The sequence below is a fragment of the Parambassis ranga genome, chromosome 15 (assembly GCF_900634625.1).
Source record: "Parambassis ranga chromosome 15, fParRan2.1, whole genome shotgun sequence".
NCBI lineage: Eukaryota > Metazoa > Chordata > Actinopteri > Ambassidae > Parambassis > Parambassis ranga.
In genome coordinates this window covers 9,380,833-9,399,549 of record NC_041035.1, presented here as the reverse complement: position 1 = coordinate 9,399,549, position 18,717 = coordinate 9,380,833, and the positions used below count along the sequence as shown (strand labels likewise).

General features: G+C 38.8%; 3 protein-coding genes across 3 annotated transcripts; 2 read left to right on the top strand and 1 right to left on the bottom strand.

The window, feature by feature from the left end:
* The first annotated feature begins 639 nt into the window (after positions 1-639).
* On the top strand, positions 640-2,230 carry LOC114447312 (alpha-2A adrenergic receptor-like). Its single transcript, XM_028423514.1, has 2 exons — positions 640-726; positions 835-2,230. The coding sequence occupies exon 2, from the start codon at positions 1,049-1,051 to the stop codon at positions 2,228-2,230; it is 1,182 nt and encodes a 393-aa protein (XP_028279315.1). The 5' UTR covers positions 640-726; positions 835-1,048.
* A 5,763-nt stretch (positions 2,231-7,993) lies between these two features.
* bnip3 (BCL2 interacting protein 3) lies at positions 7,994-10,617 on the top strand. The gene is made up of 6 exons (XM_028423016.1): positions 7,994-8,152; positions 8,539-8,710; positions 9,059-9,119; positions 9,484-9,590; positions 9,797-9,946; positions 10,079-10,617. Exons 1-6 carry the CDS (start codon positions 8,110-8,112, stop codon positions 10,119-10,121), a joined length of 576 nt encoding a protein of 191 aa, XP_028278817.1. The 5' UTR covers positions 7,994-8,109; the 3' UTR covers positions 10,122-10,617.
* A 72-nt stretch (positions 10,618-10,689) lies between these two features.
* LOC114447042 (protein phosphatase 2, regulatory subunit B, delta) lies at positions 10,690-15,300 on the bottom strand. Its single transcript, XM_028423015.1, has 10 exons — positions 15,140-15,300; positions 14,871-14,945; positions 14,268-14,365; positions 14,015-14,180; positions 13,807-13,919; positions 13,554-13,731; positions 13,279-13,443; positions 12,904-13,073; positions 12,477-12,568; positions 10,690-12,388 (listed from the first exon to the last, which is right to left on the bottom strand). Exons 1-10 carry the CDS (start codon positions 15,144-15,146, stop codon positions 12,109-12,111), a joined length of 1,344 nt encoding a protein of 447 aa, XP_028278816.1. The 5' UTR covers positions 15,147-15,300; the 3' UTR covers positions 10,690-12,108.
* Positions 15,301-18,717: the final 3,417 nt, after the last annotated feature.

Genomic DNA, 18,717 nt, shown 5'->3' with positions numbered 1-18,717 from the left:
AATGAAACAACAAAGGAAAAAAAAAGATGAAAAACTGACTCGTTAGCGCCCCCTTGGTTTGCAATAATGTTTTCAGTGTGTTGTCAATTTCTTTACCTAACCATTTCGTGTTATGGAATTGACCAGCTTGCAAGTTAAAAGTAATAAAAATAAAGCATTTTCAAAAGCAGCTTGAGGATTGCTTGATTAATCAATAGGTTTAAAGTGTATTTAAAAAGTGCTATAGGCATCACAAGCATATATATATATATATATATATGCACAAATAACAAGAATTAAAAAGCAGCAAAAGACACTCTTGAAAATAAATTCTTACCAATATAATGCTGTTTTGTGAATTTGAGCAGATTGTTGTTTCATGTTTGTTTTTTCTTTCAAGATAGAACATTTTGTTCATAAAATGAAGCCGTGAAACTCCAGTTCCATTGTAATTTATTGGACTGCATATTACTTCTATAGATCAAAAATGAATGCCATAGTCAGCCAGTGGTTCAGTGAGTAGGAGCAACACCAAATCTCTTCAGCAGTAGAGGAACCCCACCCATTCTGTTCTCATTGAAGCTGAGCCAGCATCACAGATCCTGAGCGTCAGATCAAGCCCATATAAAAGACGTACCCTCCACTTCAACTGCAACACATGAAAAGACCTGCCTGAGCCAGCACTCTGCAATATTCTTCTGTTTTATGAAATGTCTTTCAAAGGATTTAACCACAAGTTGCTTGAAGGTCGGTGTATGATTTTTTTTTAAAGGATATATATACTATCTGTCATTACATCAAGAGGATAAATCAAAGTTTACTTTATTTCTGTTATTGTTCTTGTCTTTATTATAGAGAAGCATTTGGTGCTGCTTTTCTCTTGGTCTTGGTTTTTTCATTGAAAACAACAAAAAAAGGGACAGATTTTTTTTCATCAATCTCCAAAATGAAAAGACTAAATGCTGTGTTCTTGAATGGATGCAATTAATAGACTGCTGGCAGGCACAGCTTCCCAACCTCCTGACAGAACACTCTTAATATAATATTATCAACACCACAGTACGTCCTGATGGATTGCCTTAACTTCACCACTGGAAATGAGACCAAACACCCTCATACTGTGCAGACGTCTGTGCCTCTGTCAATTCTGGTGGGTCTTCTCATCCTGCTGACTGTGTTTGGCAATGTCATGGTAGTGATAGCGGTGATGACGAGCCGAGCTCTGAGAGCACCACAGAACTTATTTTTAGTCTCTCTGGCATGTGCAGACATCTTGGTTGCCACCTTAGTGATGCCGTTCTCTTTAGCAAATGAGCTAATGGGTTACTGGTACTTTGGTAAAGTGTGGTGTGAAATCCACCTGGCTTTAGATGTGCTCTTCTGCACCTCATCCATCATTCACCTCTGTGCAATAAGCCTGGACAGATACTGGTCTGTCACTCAAGCAATCGTGTACAACCCGAGGAGGACGCCACGAAGGATTAAATGCACAATCTGCTTAGTTTGGATACTGGCAGCCATAATTTCCTTCCTTCCTCTTATCCCAATGAAAAAGGACACAGGTAGAAAGGATAACCCTACATGTGAGGTTAATGAGGAGCTGTGGTACATCATATTCTCTAGCACTGCCTCCTTCTTTGCACCATGCGTAATTATGGTTACGGTGTATGTTAGAATCTACCAGATTGCAAAGAGAAGAACAAGAGCCCCACCTGGAGAAAGGCAAAGAGAAAGTGGGAACACAGAAGACAAAAAGTTTGGTTTGATCTCCCCGGAGAGAGAAGGTGGAGAAGAAGCAAAAAGGGGGGATGGTGAAGAGGTCAATGGGCTAGATGTGGAGGAAGAGCCCTCTTCCTCTGATGGAAACGAAACCCTCCTATGTTCCCTCAAGAAAAAGAAGGGTACAAAAACAACCAACGCAAAGTCTGGGGAATCCTTGCCAAAGCCAGAGATGCAGTCGTCTATGAGAGTGAGCAGGTGGAAAGGAAGGCAGCACAGAGAGAGACGCTTCACATTCGTTCTGGCTGTAGTCATGGGAGTGTTTGTTCTCTGCTGGTTCCCCTTTTTTTTCACATACACACTCGCAGCTGTGTGCAAGAAGTGCTGCATCCCAGATCTATTGTTCAGAATGTTCTTCTGGTTTGGTTACTGTAATAGCTCATTAAATCCTATTATATACACAATATTCAATAATGACTTTAGGAACGCATTTAAAAAGATACTCTGTAAAAGGGACAGAAGAGGTTTGTAGATCTTTATAAAGGCATTTCAATGTATTTTTGTCATCTATATAGATTATACTATGATTGTAAATAATCTGTATTCAGTATGAGAGGTTTCAGCAGTGTTTTCTTTTTGTTTTAGCATTTTGATGTCATTAAATGTTGTTTTTGTAATATTAAATCATACAAAAATACAGAATCTTCAGTACCTGGTGTTTGCTTCACAGCTAGTATTACTATGTGATATCCTGTGAGTTTAGACTTTGTACAAAAAATAATATTATTATGAGGAATGCGTTAGGAACAGCACAAAGTGTCAAAGTATATATAAATGCTCTTCTCACTCTTTTTTAATAGTTGCTATCAGAACTATAAAGCAAAAAATGTGAATGGTTAAAAATGTGCAGCAATACAAATAATAGCAGGAGCCCATGAAATTAAACAGTACCTAAGAAAATGTTTCTCCCATGCCAGCAACTCATCTCATTCTCTCATAACACGAGGCAGAAGGAGAAGACAATGATAGCGAAAGAAAATGATGCCTAGGAGGTAAGTATGGGTGTCACAACAATATTGAAAGCAGTTTATCATGAATTATAGCCCCTTCATATCAGGATATCATTAAATCCTCCCCCGGAGTTAAACAGAAGTCGTGCAGCAATAGAAATACCACGAGTGGCTGCTGCAAATTACATGGTGAGGTTAATCTCCACACATGCTTATCAATGTGTGCTCCAGGACTAGACTTGCTTGTTATCAACATTCTCTTCCTGTTTTTTTTCCCAGCATGGTTTTCACAGCACTAAAACCCCCTCAATGTTTCTAAACATACTCTAACACCAGTATCAGTATGTGAACTTTAAATATCTATATCTACTATCCATAATTGCTTTAACTCAGCAAACATTTCCACCAACCACCTCTCATATAACTAGTCATAGTGTAGTCATTCCCATGGCTGGCTCTCTGGGACTGTGGTGTTCCTGTAGAGATTCCTGTGGCACACATGTTTGGGTTCAATCATGTTGTCTCAGAGTCTTAAAATACATACATTTATTAGCAACGTACCACAAATGATAAACAATAACTTGATTATTGCTGAAAGGAGTGTTCCCATGGTCGATTTGACAAGAGAAAAATGTTTGAGGCTTTGCGGTATGAGATAAATCTCTTTCCAGAACAGTGTGTAGACTTAGTGAGGCGTCGCTATACCATCCTTTATGAGGAAACAGAAGAGTAATACTAAGTATTCATATGAAATATTAAGTACAAATATTCTACCTGATGCTGATCCGCTGCACATCAGCATGTCAGGAAGATTTCACATGCAGTGATTTGCCCTCTGAATACATCCTTAAAATGCCAAATCCTCTTGTGCTTATTCAGAAGGTTGAGGCAAGACAACTGGACTTGTAGACGTTTCACTGCTCCTCCAAGCAGCAAGCTGATGAATCAACATGCCTCCTGTGCTTTTAAAGCATATATTAATGCAAAGATTTCCAAACTACTAATTACATAAACTGGCCAAAAAAAAATGAATGAAACGCCATAAAAATGTATCACGAGTTGATGTATGATTGGTTGATTTACACTGAATTACTAATACTGAAGCGACTATGAAATGAATCAAGTCCTGTGGATGTTTCTGTGCTATAGCTGGTTACACACACTTGCTAAACTCTCAGCATACACACAAATCCACTTTCACTGTCTAATGGGACACAGATTTATTTCCCCTCTAAAGGCCACAGAACATCACGATTTATGCCTGTGACACCACAGCATATAAAACTATCCCTCATGCACTGCGTCTGGCAGGAGTTCCCACAACTTTCTGCTCCACAGTAAGTTTGCTTTATTCTGATTTTCCCCACCTACAATTCAATAAGGGCTTTTTAAAGCTGCTAGTCATGTAAGAGGCTGTGTCCCAGACAAACAGAGACAGAGTCAGACAGAGGCATCAAGACCACACTAACAAGTTTAAATCATAGCCAGTGATGAATAGAGTGTTTTTAATATAATGTTGGGTCATTCATTATGGATTATGTGCAATGCATCATGCACACACAGGCATATAATACTTCCTCCCTCTTGAATTGATAAGGATGCAAGATGATCTAATTAGATACTGTGGGATGTAAGCAGCAGGAGGATCCTGTTTAACTTGCTGCTGTGATTTCTGAAACATTCTCTAATGTCCCCAAAGTAAAGTTTATCCTCTTATATAATAAATAATATAATAATAATATAATATTTAAAAAAAAAGATATTTGATATATGATACAACAGCTGCATTTTTGGAAAACAGGGAAAAGAGCTTTAAACTTGGAATAATGAGGACCGTAGTGCATGAATTGTCTAAATATTTCAAATTAACAAATAAAAGTTTAGTGAGGTTTGTTCTGCACAAAAAAATATCAAACAACAATGGGGATATAAAATGTTTGTGTCTTCTATTGGCATCATAATGACGTTGATTATTATCTCAGACTTGTTCTGTCATTTAAAGTATATTGAACCCCTGACATTTCATTCTATAAACAAACAAAACTCTTTTGACCTGCCTGTAGCAACAAGTGCCTTTGGGTATAAGTGTATTTGTGTGTATATGTGAGAGCGGGATGGGAGGGGGATGTTGGGTGAAAAGGTTACATAGTGAATGATCTCAAAATATAGGACTCATTTTTCAGATCTGTGACCTTAAATATCAGTTACAATGAGTTTAAAGACATTTTTTAGTCATTATCATTAAAACTAAAGGTGCTCTGATCACTACTATGTAGTTACTGCTTATATACACAATCAGGCTCTGGCAAACCTCCTTCTCCACACTCCATAATTCTTTCCCTGCCATCTTGTCCTGTCTGTAGAATCAATTGCATCCTATAGTCCACCTTGGTTTTCTCTCCCCTTCATGCACACACACACACACAAAGTAAACACTGACTCCTCATTATGCTTACAATCATTGTACCTTATCAGTTCTCACCAGCCAGCTGTTCAGCACAACAATTCATCCCACAGTATGCTGTCAGTTATTACACGCCTACACAAAGGTGCCCCTCTAAAGGCTCTGACCTCTTCTGTGTGTCAGTATTGTCTGTTTTAGGTCATTTTAGAGGGCTCTCAGGCAACAAGAAAAATCTACTGACAAGCCTACTAAAAATAAATGGAAAAATATAAATCACATCTGCTTATATGAGGAGAAAATAGAGTTGCAAATGAGGCCTGTACAATATAAATGTACTATTTCTTAAAGTCAAAGTCAGATTTGAGCAAGCTAGTGCACTCTAATTTTGCCTTCTCATTATTGGTAGGCTAATTGTACCATCCCTAAATTATTACATTTACTGACAAAGCTACTGACACTACCTGAAGGTTTTATTGAATATTTTTCATGTAGCTAACTCAACATTGACTAAAGTGTGCACATGTTCCATATGGAAATAATAAATATAGGTGTAAAAGCACCTCATTCAAAGAAGAACAGAATATTCTCAACTTGTCCTCTGCAGACTTATATCACAAGTAAGGAAAACAGAGTGGTGGTAATGAGTGCATTTACATGCACAGTATTATCCAGATTTGGTGTCTTATCCTGGTGTTATTCATATGCAGGATATAAGAAGCCACATAAGAGTAAACATGTTTCTGATTATCTGTACATATATGCCTGATTTCTCAGAAATATACTGCATTATTAATGTTCAAAAGACTCAATAACATAACCAGAATACTGAAAAACATGACCATAGTAAGCATACATACACACAAAATGATAGCTCAGCTGAAGATTACAGAAAAAGAGGTTTTGCATACCCTTATTTCATCTTGCACAGCCCAACATCTGGGACTCTTCATCAGGCTTTAGTGGTGGTGATCTCCCTAATGGCACAGATGCACACTATGAGGGCACATCTACAATAAATATGTTACATTGCCTGTGTAATATACTCAAGTGAAATATTTCACCGTGATAATGTTGACCTCAAATCCATCTTAACACATGGCTACAAGAATGTTGAGAACAGATAGTAGTGCTTTGTGCTACTGGCTATACATTACACATTGTTTTTAAATACTTCTACCTGCAATACAATATCGCTGATAATGGTGTAGTATCGGTGGTGATCAGTGAGGATCTAATGGGGGGCTCTTTTTTCTTGTTGCCATAGCCATTAGATTTTACATATCTCTATTTATTTTTTACTTGTCCCTGTGAGCTCATGGGGCAAAGTAAATTTTAATGTAATTGTTATTTAATACTTCATCGGATTCTACATAGAATTTTTAAATAACGCTTTTGTTTAAAATCATGTGGAACACATGGCAAACAGCTTAATGTAGCAATGGAGGGGTATTATAACGCTATACAAGGCATTCATTGTGGCACATTTGCCATCTGGTGAGAGCATTTTTTTAATGAGATCTGGGATGTGGTGTGGAACACAACATTCATAACACTTAACAAAATTACTGCCAATATTGCCTCTATCATAAATTGTGACGGCACAATGTGGAAATCAACAACAACTTTTAATAACAGACTCTAATATCACTCCAGATATTGCCTTAGAATTTTCTAATTTATCACTTATGTTTTCATAAATGTTTTTATTGGGCCCATTGGTGTGTGGATCATTATCACTAACATTTTATCATGTTGCATGTTTTACTACATTGAACACACTGAACATAATAGCTTCAAGTGGCTCTTATTATAGTGTGTAGCCCATTATTTGTCTAGAAATTATTTTTTTGGTTGTTAGCAGTACCACTTCCATAGAGTTTTGTATAGCACTGACTTGAAAATCTCAATTATGTGATCTCTCACTAATGCCACAAAACATACTTAATCTGAAGTTTTTGCTTGCAGCTAAAGTTTTTGGGAAATAAGTAATTTGTCTCTGTTTTGAAATGATCTTGTAGGCTCCATGTAAATACTGCGTGCCAGGAAGGAGAACACACCCCACAATAATAAGCCCCCTCAATTGTAGAAGTAATTGAATTCTGCAAGAATAATCAGCCACGCTAATCTCCATAGTAGCAAGCATAATTTAATTTGCCAGTCTCAAATTTGAAGTTGGCTGCTCAGGAAATGCATGAGCAATGAATGCACATGTTTTACCTTTGTCAAAATGCAGTGTAATTTCTAAAGGAAATGTTTTTATAAGCAAGGAGCTGTTTAATGCTGATCAATACAGGGTAGATGCATAAAGAGTCGACATACATGTCAACAACAAAACGGGATATTAAATGTTATATACCTCATGGGCCACAGTGCAGTAAGAGATATATATTAAAGGTCTATACATGTGACAATCACCTCACAGTCATACAATGCAATGATGTCCATAGATACTGGTCTGTAGTATATGGGGTAGCCTGCCTAACAGTTGAGTTGGCCTGTGTGTAGTTAAACTTGACATCATGAGGGAAGTTGTTGCACGGATGACTGTTTTTATCCATTTTTACTGCACATTGTGTCATTTAGTTTGTTTTCTATGGAAACATGCAACCTAGAGAACTGAGCTGTGACTGCCACCTGCAGACAGCTGTGTGGCGCTGCTACAGTAAACAACCCCGAACCAACATATAAATGAGCTGGCATGATCAAAACGTGTTTCATGGTTGTTAATACAATATAATTTAACCCACATGTGACGTATAAACATGTTTAGAGAGGACGTTCAGACAGCATGTGAGCTGTTTCTGCAGGTAGACACGCGCTCAGTGTGCGTACCGTGCGTGCCCTCCTTTCTCAGCCAATCACATTTTAGATAAACACAACGTTGCGTCATTGTTATTGTGGTAGTTGGAGCCTCCAGCTGCTTGCAGATATTTCGCCACCATTTCGCTCACATTTAGGTTTTTAAAACTGCGGACCTGCTGAACTTTTAGCACCGTAATGTCACTCCAGAAGGACGTTTCATCTGACGAGAGTTTGCAAGGTACCGTATAACGACGAATCCCCTTTTAGCTCGAAGCCCTAATGCTAGCGCTAGCCGCTAGTTAACAAAACACTAGGAAAGTAGCGTTAAACCACCTAGCGTAATCTTACGAAAGCTTACCAGTGAAAATGTCTTAACAGGCTAAGCTAAAGCATAATCTGATAACAGGGATTTAACGACATTTAAAACATATGTACACAGTATTTGAGAGCAGACCCTCGACCTAGTTAGTTTAGCTTATTGACAATGTTACAAAATCAATTTGCTTTCAAGCCAAGAACGGCCTCCCACTGTTTAATGTTCTGTTATGGTTTAGCCCAAACTGCCAACACAAGGCACCCATCAACATTCATGTGTGTTCACTCACTAATGTATTTAACTTTAAGGTTCCTGGGTTGAGCTGCATTTTAGTGGGACTGGCTCTCAAAGTACGAGTCATCATGGGAGCCAGGAGCAAATCCCCACGTCCAGCCAGGAGGGAGACCTGGAAAAATGGCTGCTAGAAGCACAGCACGAGTCTGGCAGGAACAGCTCCAAAGGAAGTTCTCAGTGCAACAGGTTTGTGAGGGAAAGAAAAGAGGAAGAGCAAGTGTTACTTCTCTCTGTTAGATGTTTAAAAGATTGTGGAGAAGGTATAGCTGATAACATTTTATTGAAATAGATCCATGTAGTTCAGTGGGACAAATCACTGTTAACAACTAATATTGTGATTTCAATCTGCTTTTTGGAAGCAGGGCTTTGAAAGCTTTAAATCCAAAGCTGTCAGATAGTAGAACATAGATTTTCCATTACAATCGTATTAAAATACAGTGTCCATAGGATACTTTCCACCACTGGTAACACTGATTAAACAATATGGGATGACAAGTCTTAAATTTTAATTTTGTGTTGTCTTCTTCACAACAGCCCGCTAAGAGCACAAACCCCACTTCTTCTGTGGAGAGGCTCAGAGGGAAATAGCTCACAGGTATGTTGGAACAGTTGACCAGTCTGAGTGTAGCTTTGAATCATGTGAAACATTTTCATAACTGACACTTTGACATGTCAGAACAGGCAGGCAGGTGTAATAATGAGGACTGCATTCCACTAAGGGGAGGTCCTGGGCTTTTCTAAGCTCTGCCTTACTGCCATGAGCTACTGAGATACTTAGTAGAGTTATAAAGTGATCATTAATGTTTTTAGTTACACCTTTGTTGTTGTTATGCTGGTAACAAGTCAAAATGTCTGTCGTAACTGTATGTTGCTCTTTTGATGTTTTACAGTAAAATGTTGTTTTTTAACATTATGGCCAAACTGATTCTGATATTTGATTATGAAATTGGGGTTTTTAGTCCGATGAAGACTTCCAAGAAAGAAGACGGGAAGTAGAGAATCTGATGAAGAAAAATGCTGACTGGATATGGGACTGGTCTAGTCGACCTGAGAACAGTCCACCAAAGTATGTAGCTATTGCTAATTTGATAACCTTTTCAACATAGACATAAAAATAAACTAAAATCCTAAAGGTAGTGATTAGGAGGTAACACTCTTAGACCTTTGTAAGGTGGCGTCTGTATGAGCAAACCTATTGGTATGACATTAAGCTGGCACTCATTGATTTTTAATGTATTCAAAACAATGAAAAATTAATGTGTGTCTCTGTAGGGAGTTCCTGCTGAAGTACCCTAAGCGCTCGACCTCTCTCAGCATTAGGAACACCAGTGTCATGAAGAAGGGAGGCGTTCTCTCTGCTGACTTTCTGAAGCTTTTCCTTCCCTCATTAATAATTTCTCACATACTGGCTGTTGGCTTGGGGTAAGCAACATCATGTAATCTTAAACTGTGGATAGATTGCTGTATCTCAAAAATGATAAACACTTTAATACCAACCTCTAAAGGCAGTCACGGCAGAATCTTTAAACAAACATACTTGTGTCTTCTTTTTAGGATCTATATTGGGAAGCGCCTAACCTCCCATAACACCTACTAAAAATGGTGGCAGTGCTACACCTCGTCGCTTTGTACCACCATCTCGGCATGCCTTAAAATGGGACCTTAAGATCAACATGGTTCAGATTGATTGAGTGCCCCACGTCGCCCACACCAGCTTGGAGAGTTGAGGTTGCGTCATTGCTGTTCTGTGGTGTTTACCTCTGAACACAACAGTGACCAATCTACTGCTCCCTGCTGTAGCCCCTGTCCTGGAGATGACTGTTTTGCTGCTTCCTGTTCCTCTGCATGTTAGGGAACTGGTATATGTTTGTTTTTTTGTCACAGCCTGTTTTTGATTTATTGAAATCACTTTGATTTAAAATCTTGTTCTGTTTTGTTGATCAGCTGTGGATGGTTTTTGATCATTTTTGCTTGTACTGTGATTGCTCAGTTGATTTTTTTTTGGTAATTGTGATTGAACAGACAAATATTAGCTTATTAAGCACAGATGTGTGTTCATTTGTTCACCATACATTTAATAAAAGTTGGAAATGCATGTATGGCCCTGTTGAATTGTTTGATTTATACCAATCATTTATCCAAGCAAAGGAAAACCTGCAGATGAACACAATTAAAATTTTATTGAACTTTGGTCAAAATAATAAACAAGTGAATACATTGCCACCATGTTAGGAATCAATGGACAAAGACAATGCATTATTATGTTTGTTTTAATGTTATCAGTATATGTTTTGTGTCGTCAACCTTCATTTCTGCATTCACAACTACAGAGATAAGATCCACATTCGCAATTATGCTGCTCAAATTTTGGGTGACATCCCTAATGAATGAATAAGGGCACATAATGAGGCCTGTCTGAATTTCCTACCTAATGATTCGGAGGCACTCTATTACATAAACTGTATGGTGTGCAATTTCCTCCTGTATGTGTTTTCATAGACAGCCACGTGTAGCAGCAGTATATGAGGACATAACTCTATAAAATAGGATTTACAAATAATGCACATGAGGTTTGTAAAACGTTTGGGGACATAACTCGTAGCTGTCACTGATAGAAGTAGGTATTAAGGCTGCAGATTCCCTTTGTCCTGGACTCTATCTTGTGCCTTTCCGTTTCCAGCCTGCATCCTAAAACATGATCAAAAACTAGAACTTAAATCTCTTTGACATGGACACATAATCAGTTGTCTCCCAACAGTGGTTCTCAAACTGGTCGCCCCAAATAATATATATCCTTAACAGGTTTGCTTGAGATCTGCTCAAAAGACAGTGGTGTGACTGGACATTTTTCCACCTCTCTACAACATAAAAACATGCAAAGCAATAAACATGTTTTAATACATACTTCTAAATTTAAAAACACATCTGTAGTTTTAGTTTCTTTTATTATGTGGATGACAAGGTGTACTTGAGTAGATACAGTCAGTGAAATTATGTCACTGCATTTGACTGGGGGTAAAAATTAAGAGAGGAGGGAGCTGAGGAAAAGAAACAAGTCCACTTTCCAAATTCATGGCCTTTTCCACCAGTAGTTTGGCCTGAATACATGGCCAATGGGGGAATGTTACAGTTAGGCTTTATTGGCCATTAATCCGTGCTTCAGAGGGCTCAAAAAATCTTTGAAATGATGATACAACCTTGACAAGACGTCATTTTAAGGACTTCCAAGAGTTCTGTTGTTAAATTGTGAAATGAAGGCTTAAAATGTCAACACAAACACCAATGTTCAAGAGTTTGACCTCTAAGGAGTGCCATTCTGTCAATTAGACCCACATTGGGCTTTCTGGGTCAGGGGAGGGGGGGCATGTTGATTGCCCTGGTGCCAAAGGCAAAAACAACCTAAGCTCAGACTCAAAATAAAACAGGCCTATGGATCAACCTCCTGTGGCAAAAAAAGTAGACACGTGCTTTCGAATTCTTCACCAGGAGGACAACAAGGCTGTTTCTTCTTATACAGATAGACAAGTAGTAGGCTTAACTACACAGGTACGGTAAAAGCCCTATCCTCTGGAGCCCCAAATCTTCTAGTTGATTTTGTCCTGGAAAATGTACAAGTTGTTGGTGGCTGCCACAGCAATCACGTTATCTTTGGGGTGCCAGGCAGTGTGGAGGATCTTCTTGTTGAAGTCCAGGCTGTCCACGCTGATCTCATCCTTCTTCCTCTTGCCGCCTGTGGATACTTTACGTGGTTTGAGCGTGGCCCGTGGTTTGCTGCTCTCTCGGGACGCCTCCAGTGTGATGTCCCGCCGGGTATTGCGGTCAAACATTCGGAAGAAGTTGTTGTATGAGCCAGTCATGATGGCACTGATGGACGTAAAAATTGAAACACTGATTGAATATGTAACACGGAAATATAAAGGCTGTAACCTTAGTAGCTACAAGGTTCACATACCTGTCACTGCCATTCCAGCAGCACTCAAACTTGTCAAAGATGCAGTCATTTTCATACAGGGAGCAGAGTTTACTGCGAAGGTATTCATGGACCTAAAACAAAACATATCACTTAACCTAAACATTCATGGCTATAGCTCTTCTGATATATTATTATATTACTGAGTGTAAGACAGCTCATTCAGCTACATAATGCTTACTACATACAAACTGTTTACCTGTCAGCCAATGATAATGGCTAAACAGAAGAAGGAACTTGTGTGGCATTGGTTCATAGACTGCTTCCAGGGTGCAAGATTAGTTGTATACTTTTGTGAAAAATGCTGACATTTATATTGTTTCAAGCACTGAGGATTGTTTTTCACAATGTAATAGATTTTTCTTTCATAGAGTTATATTTGAATCAGTGAGAAAGTATGTTTATGCACCTGATACGTCTCCACTGGCCTGTTCTCCATATTGAGGTCCCAAACTTTGACGGAGAGGTAGTCACGTGTCATCATATAGCGTCCGCTGTGACTGAACTTCACGTCTGAGATAGAGGAGATGATCTCAGAGAAAAACGATCGGCTGCTTGGATCCTCAGGCTCCTCAAAGACTTAAAAAAAGAAGGGAAAAAATCCTCAGATCTTTTTAATGAATACCAATCTCAGATTAGACTTTGATTGACTACAAGAATTCCAAATAAAAACATTTTTATCACCATATCATCAAATACCTGACCTGAATACTATAAAATCATTTAAAACTGGTGTCCTAACACCACATAATAAGTAAGTCAACATGATGGTGGGGGTACTTACACTTTGAGTGCCTATCGCAGAGTGCCGCTGCTCGCATGTCACATAGGCGGATAGTGCCTTTGCTACTGCTGTACACGAATACATTGCATTGGTGTGGATGGCACTCAGCAGCTGTGATTACTTCTGTCAGTTCCTCCATATTGGCAGGCTTGATGTCTACAATATCTGGGAACACAGTGTTAAGGAACCAGCAGTTTTATTATAACACCGCAAAGCGACTATTGGAACATAAACAACATATCGGATATCCACATTCTGATGAAGAAAAAGGATACTAAAACTTCTGTCTGTGATTTCCAAGTGCCATAGATTTATTCTTAGGTCATCTGCAGAGAGGTAAGTTTCATGATCACTATTTACAGAAATGGAATTAATGTGATAGGTGTGCGCATTTGCAAAGATCCTCCGTGGGCTTGCTTCTACCATGAGATCCATTGGCATCAGTACTGGTACCTGAAACACGGAACATAAGTCATTATGATGATGTCATAACCAGTGTTAGAAATGGCAGTCTGCAGTAAAACATACCCGTAAAGAAGTGATTCTAAAGGGGTCTCTGAGTCGCCCATCCTCATCTTTCAGGTTGTAACCTTCTGCTCGTTTATCTCGTTCACTTATTTTCCACAATTTGATAGTTTTATCTGACAAGAAATGATAGTTATACAGAGGTCAGAACAGTCATATAACAGGGTGTGAGTTCTTTATATTAAACAATGATTGAAAAAAAAAAACTTACCATTTGTTGAAAGTAGAAAGTGAGCAGCATTTTGTTGGGGTAGCCATCTTATTTTATTAATCTTTTCCTCGATTTCTAAACTTTTCAAATAGTCAAATTCTGGCTCGTGACTCTGAAAAGTGCTATAGACGTTGTACTCCCCACGCAGGTGTGGACGATTCTTAGACTGTGAAAAACAAAACAAGATAACGTAAATGAACAACTTGCAAGTGAGCAGTATCACTTTAACAAAACACTGCTCATCAGTCCGTACCTCTTGTTCATGTTGAAATATCACTACGCGGCCTCCTTTGTCTCCAGTTGCAAGTAATTCTCCAGAATAGTTGAATTCAACTGTTGAGATTATGTCAGCTGAAAATAGACAGAGTGGAGTGAATCACCCTTACTAGCTCAGCAATCACAACATGAGAGGATGACAGCTAGACTAATGCTACTATGACAGACTGGAGTGTAGGTCTGCTCCTAGTGACAATTTGATTACATACAGCTTCAGGCACTGACAGCTAAATACACCCATTCATAAATGAATGAAAACAAGCATGATGTCACTCGGCAATTTATGGACGCAGCACATTGACGTCATGGACACGGTCGCTCCCCTTTAATAGTTTAGCCACCACCTAGCATACAGCTTGCTAGCGACATACTGTAAATTGTAGTTAAAGGACGTTTGTGCAAGTGGTCCACAAACGGACTTGTGTGTATAAGGACAGTCGTCTTTAATTAAAACATGTACTCCAATCTATCGCTGGCTATCGTGCATCTCATATGAGACCCACAGAGCACCATCATCAGTCCATCTTAGCTGGCTGCCCACCGTTTTAGCCTAGCCACCAAGCTAACGTTAGCCACATACCTTCCGCAACATCTTCATCTATCGCTCCTTTCACTTGAGAGAAACACCACTGAAAATCATTTCCTCCTGCAACTCCTGTAGAAAGAGCACAGCGTTAGTTGGTAACTGATTCACGTTCCGCATGGCGATAAAATGACCTGACAGTGTCACAGTTTGACAACTAGCAAGTTAGCTAGCCAGCGCTAACGTTGGCTAGCTAACTTGCAGATTCAGGCCATCACACACACCAAGTGAGGTGGATCCTTTTCCTCCCTTCAAAAGTAGCTTACCCGCCATTGCTTCATTTAGCAGCTCTTGCTGTACACAGCTTCCAATACCTAATCAACCAATGCGGCTTGCTCGGAGAAAGAGATAGCATCCACAATCAGTGTGAAGACTCGGGTCCAGATCTGTCAAGACCACGGAAATTATCCGTGATTTTTTTTTCTTCCAAAATGGCGCACAGTACATGGAGAAATGACGTCATGCACACATGCCACATCCTGGCTCCATCCATCCTCCCGAGCATCAATGGGTAAAAATGTACATTTCGTCTATTTTTATCCGTTAGCTTGACTGTATTTCATTGAGTTATATGTTAAGACATGCTTACTGACTCATTTAAAAACAGTTCACCTGCCTTCAGATGAACTGGTCAAGTAATATTTACACATCATTGTGTGGCTATTATTTGGATCTATGTTGAATTTAACAAAATTTATTTTAAAAGTAAGTTTAATTTAAAGTATACACATCTTCGAGTAGTGTATTTAACAGAGATATGCTTCTTTGCTGTGATTTGTGTAGAAGTAAACACTAAACACATTAACTGTTATAACATTTTTTATTCATTTATTATTTTTTATTTTAGATAACAAATGACAGTTTTGAATATTGTCACTCAAAAGTATGTCTCCTTACTAAGTACCATAGCTTGAAATAAATGGTCAGTTAGTGACATCTAGTGGCCAAATAATGAAATTCCAGTTCATTTTTTGTTGGGTACCTTGAATCTCCACTGCACATACAGTACATTAACAGAGGCATCTTTCACTATAAGATTTTCAAAACATGAGTAATCTGACAAGTCCACTGAAAATAAGTGTTAAAAAATAAAATACACAATGTGAATGTAAGAGTTTGAATCAAATTATACTTCCTATAGGCATTCCCCCAGATATATTTAAGTTATAAGTAGAATATGTAAGTTATTACGGTAAGAAACTTAAGTTGAAAACAATGTTTAGGACACTTAAGGTCAAATTTATTTGATGTTCTTCTAAATAACGAGTATGCGCTTCTATTTACCAAGCGCACCCACTCTGCTATCTGCTATCAAGACGCTGTGTATTTATTTCGTGAGCAAACTCTCTCAGCACCGCTGGATGAAATAATATTCACATCAATAGAAATTAGAGCTGTGATACTTCTGGTAAAAAAGGGGGCCTCTGCTGGGTGAGAGTTTATTTGTGTGTATTTGAAAGAAAGGATTACTCACAGGGGCTGATTGTGCAATAAAAGTCTCACTTTAAAAAAAATACTGTATGCAAAAAGGCTCATGAAATGTGAGACTATGTGAAATCTGGGACACATTTACATGAGTAAAATAGTATTATCTTTGATTGTTAGAAACACTATTTAAATAGACTCCAATGAATGAATTATACTAAAAAGTGAACCAAGCACCTGTATGTGCCTGTTGTTAAAATAACCATATTTGTTTATAATGAAATTTAAATGATACAGTTTGTATATTTTCTGTGACTGTGAGCTCCAGATAACAGTGTGCTTGTTTTGTTTCTTGTATTTGTTTTGTGTGTATCTGCAGATTGTCCTGGAGGTGGCATGAGAATAAATGGGGATGCACCCTGTAAGACCTGGACCAAATCTCACCCAAAACCTTCTCCCCACTAACTCCTGAGCTACACATCCCTCTCATCACTCACACTCCATCCCATGGGAAGAAGCAGAGCAGAGGCCTGGAGGTTAGGAAGACTACACAGTGTATACTATATATACCTATCTATCAATAAGGTGGACCAACTTGTGCCTGGAGTACTGGTGCAAATAAGTTGGTCTCTAAGCCAAGTCCACACATGACACGAGAATATATGCAGCATAATGAGCATTTAAAGCTAGTTCGTCCTGGAAAATGTACTAAAAAAGTACCAAAACTAAACTAATGATTTAAACTATGCAGTAATTGCTGAAAGAATTGTTGCCTGCAATCTAAATATTTAAAATGATTTTCACTGACTAATAGTGCACCTTAAACAGAGACGAAAAAACTCACTATTTACCATCACCACAGGAAGGTGACACTTTTAAATGGAGCCTAATTTGTGCTTTAATAAACCGTACAGCTTAATTGTTGTGTACACTACGTTTTCCACATTTTTTTACAAGTTCACTGTTGTGCCCTCGACTGCGTGTGTGTGTGTGTTTGTGTGCTGCCGTGCCGTAGCTTCATCAGGTATAAGGAGAGGTGTTGACTTTATTCCGAGCCTCCAGTAACACCACTGACTCTGATAGTTCCCCATCCCTGTGGGAATTCATTATAAGACAGCTAGAGGCTGCTTGTGGATGGTTACTGTGCTGCCCGTATGTTAACTTGTCGCTATCGCGCAAGGCAAACATGTGGTGCAGCTGCTTTCTCTGGCTGTGGGCAACCTGGAGAGATTGATTGGTGAGCCTTCTGTTTTATCCAGGATCAGGGCCACATTCAGTAGACATGGTGCCTCCGGAGAAGCAGCCATTTTCCCCAGAAAATATGGCTCATTACCAGCACAGACAAAATGAAGGTATATTGACTTTTTAACATCTTACAACACACCTATTCCTGGGCCATTTAACAACAAGCGTTTGTTATCCTGGAGACCTTTACTTTGTTGTTGTTTTCACGTGTAACACAAGCGAATTTTAACACAAGCTAATCAAGTTTCTTTTTACTAAATGTCAGTACTGTTTTAATCTGAATGCATACACAGAAGCATAAATACCCATACTCATTCATTTGCACCCAACACACACAAACACACCCTTCCCCCCACATTTGGTCCATCAGACAGTTTTTAACACAAACCATTGGCCAGTGGATGTGTCTGGTCTGCTCAGGGGCATAAGCTCTGTCCAGACTCTCAGTCTTAACTCTCTCTCTCTCTCTCTCTCTCTCTCTTACACACACACACAAACAGCAAAGACAAACACAATCAATTATTCAAGACTCTTGTTTTGGCTCGTGTGTTTTTTTTTCTTATTATTTCTGTTCTGTTGCTTCTATAGCATCCTCTGGCAACCTAACAGCTAGGAGGCCAGACCAGTGAGATATGAGGCCTGATGACTTGAGGTCTTTGTACGTCTTTGTAATTTAGATGGCAGAATAATCATTTGCATGCACAGCCTTCAACGTTGTCTCATTGTCTGAAGGAGATTATCCTTGCGGCTTTCCACCGCTGAGGGTTGTCAAAGACTCTGGCTTGGAAGACAAACCTTTGTCTTACCGTTCATTTCCCACATGAGTGGAAATTTTCAGTGTGGTTATGGAGTTAAAGCTCTGACTGAAACACACGAGCGGTCAGTGTATACCGCACTCTCTCCTCTGACTTTTTTTTTTTTATCATTCAGCTCTGCACCTGCATGTGAAAGCTGTCGTATATGGATTGTATGTTTTCTATACAGTGTGCAAATTTGTGCACTAGATGGCACTATGGCACTTATTATTCAACAGCAATAGATAATTTCCATTTTGGAGGATAAGTGTGCATGTTTGCTGACACAAGTGATGATCACAAACAGCTTGTTTTCCCCGAGCTGATGTTGATAATATCATATCCAGTCATATTCATTAATTTTAACCTTTAAACACAAA

Excerpts from the sequence above, each read along its gene's own strand:
- LOC114447312 (XM_028423514.1), top strand. The coding sequence starts at position 1,049 with ATGGATTGCCTTAACTTCACCACTGGAAATGAGACCAAACACCCTCAT.
- bnip3 (XM_028423016.1), top strand. The coding sequence starts at position 8,110 with ATGTCACTCCAGAAGGACGTTTCATCTGACGAGAGTTTGCAAG. Across the intron at positions 8,711-9,058 it reads GGAAGTTCTCAGTGCAACAG|CCCGCTAAGAGCACAAACCC; the intron begins GTTTGTGAGGGA and ends TCTTCACAACAG. Across the intron at positions 9,120-9,483 it reads CAGAGGGAAATAGCTCACAG|TCCGATGAAGACTTCCAAGA; the intron begins GTATGTTGGAAC and ends TGGGGTTTTTAG.
- LOC114447042 (XM_028423015.1), bottom strand. Across the intron at positions 13,920-14,014 it reads CTTTCTACTTTCAACAAATG|ATAAAACTATCAAATTGTGG; the intron begins GTAAGTTTTTTT and ends ATTTCTTGTCAG. Across the intron at positions 13,444-13,553 it reads AATCACAGACAGAAGTTTTA|ATATTGTAGACATCAAGCCT; the intron begins GTATCCTTTTTC and ends CTGTGTTCCCAG.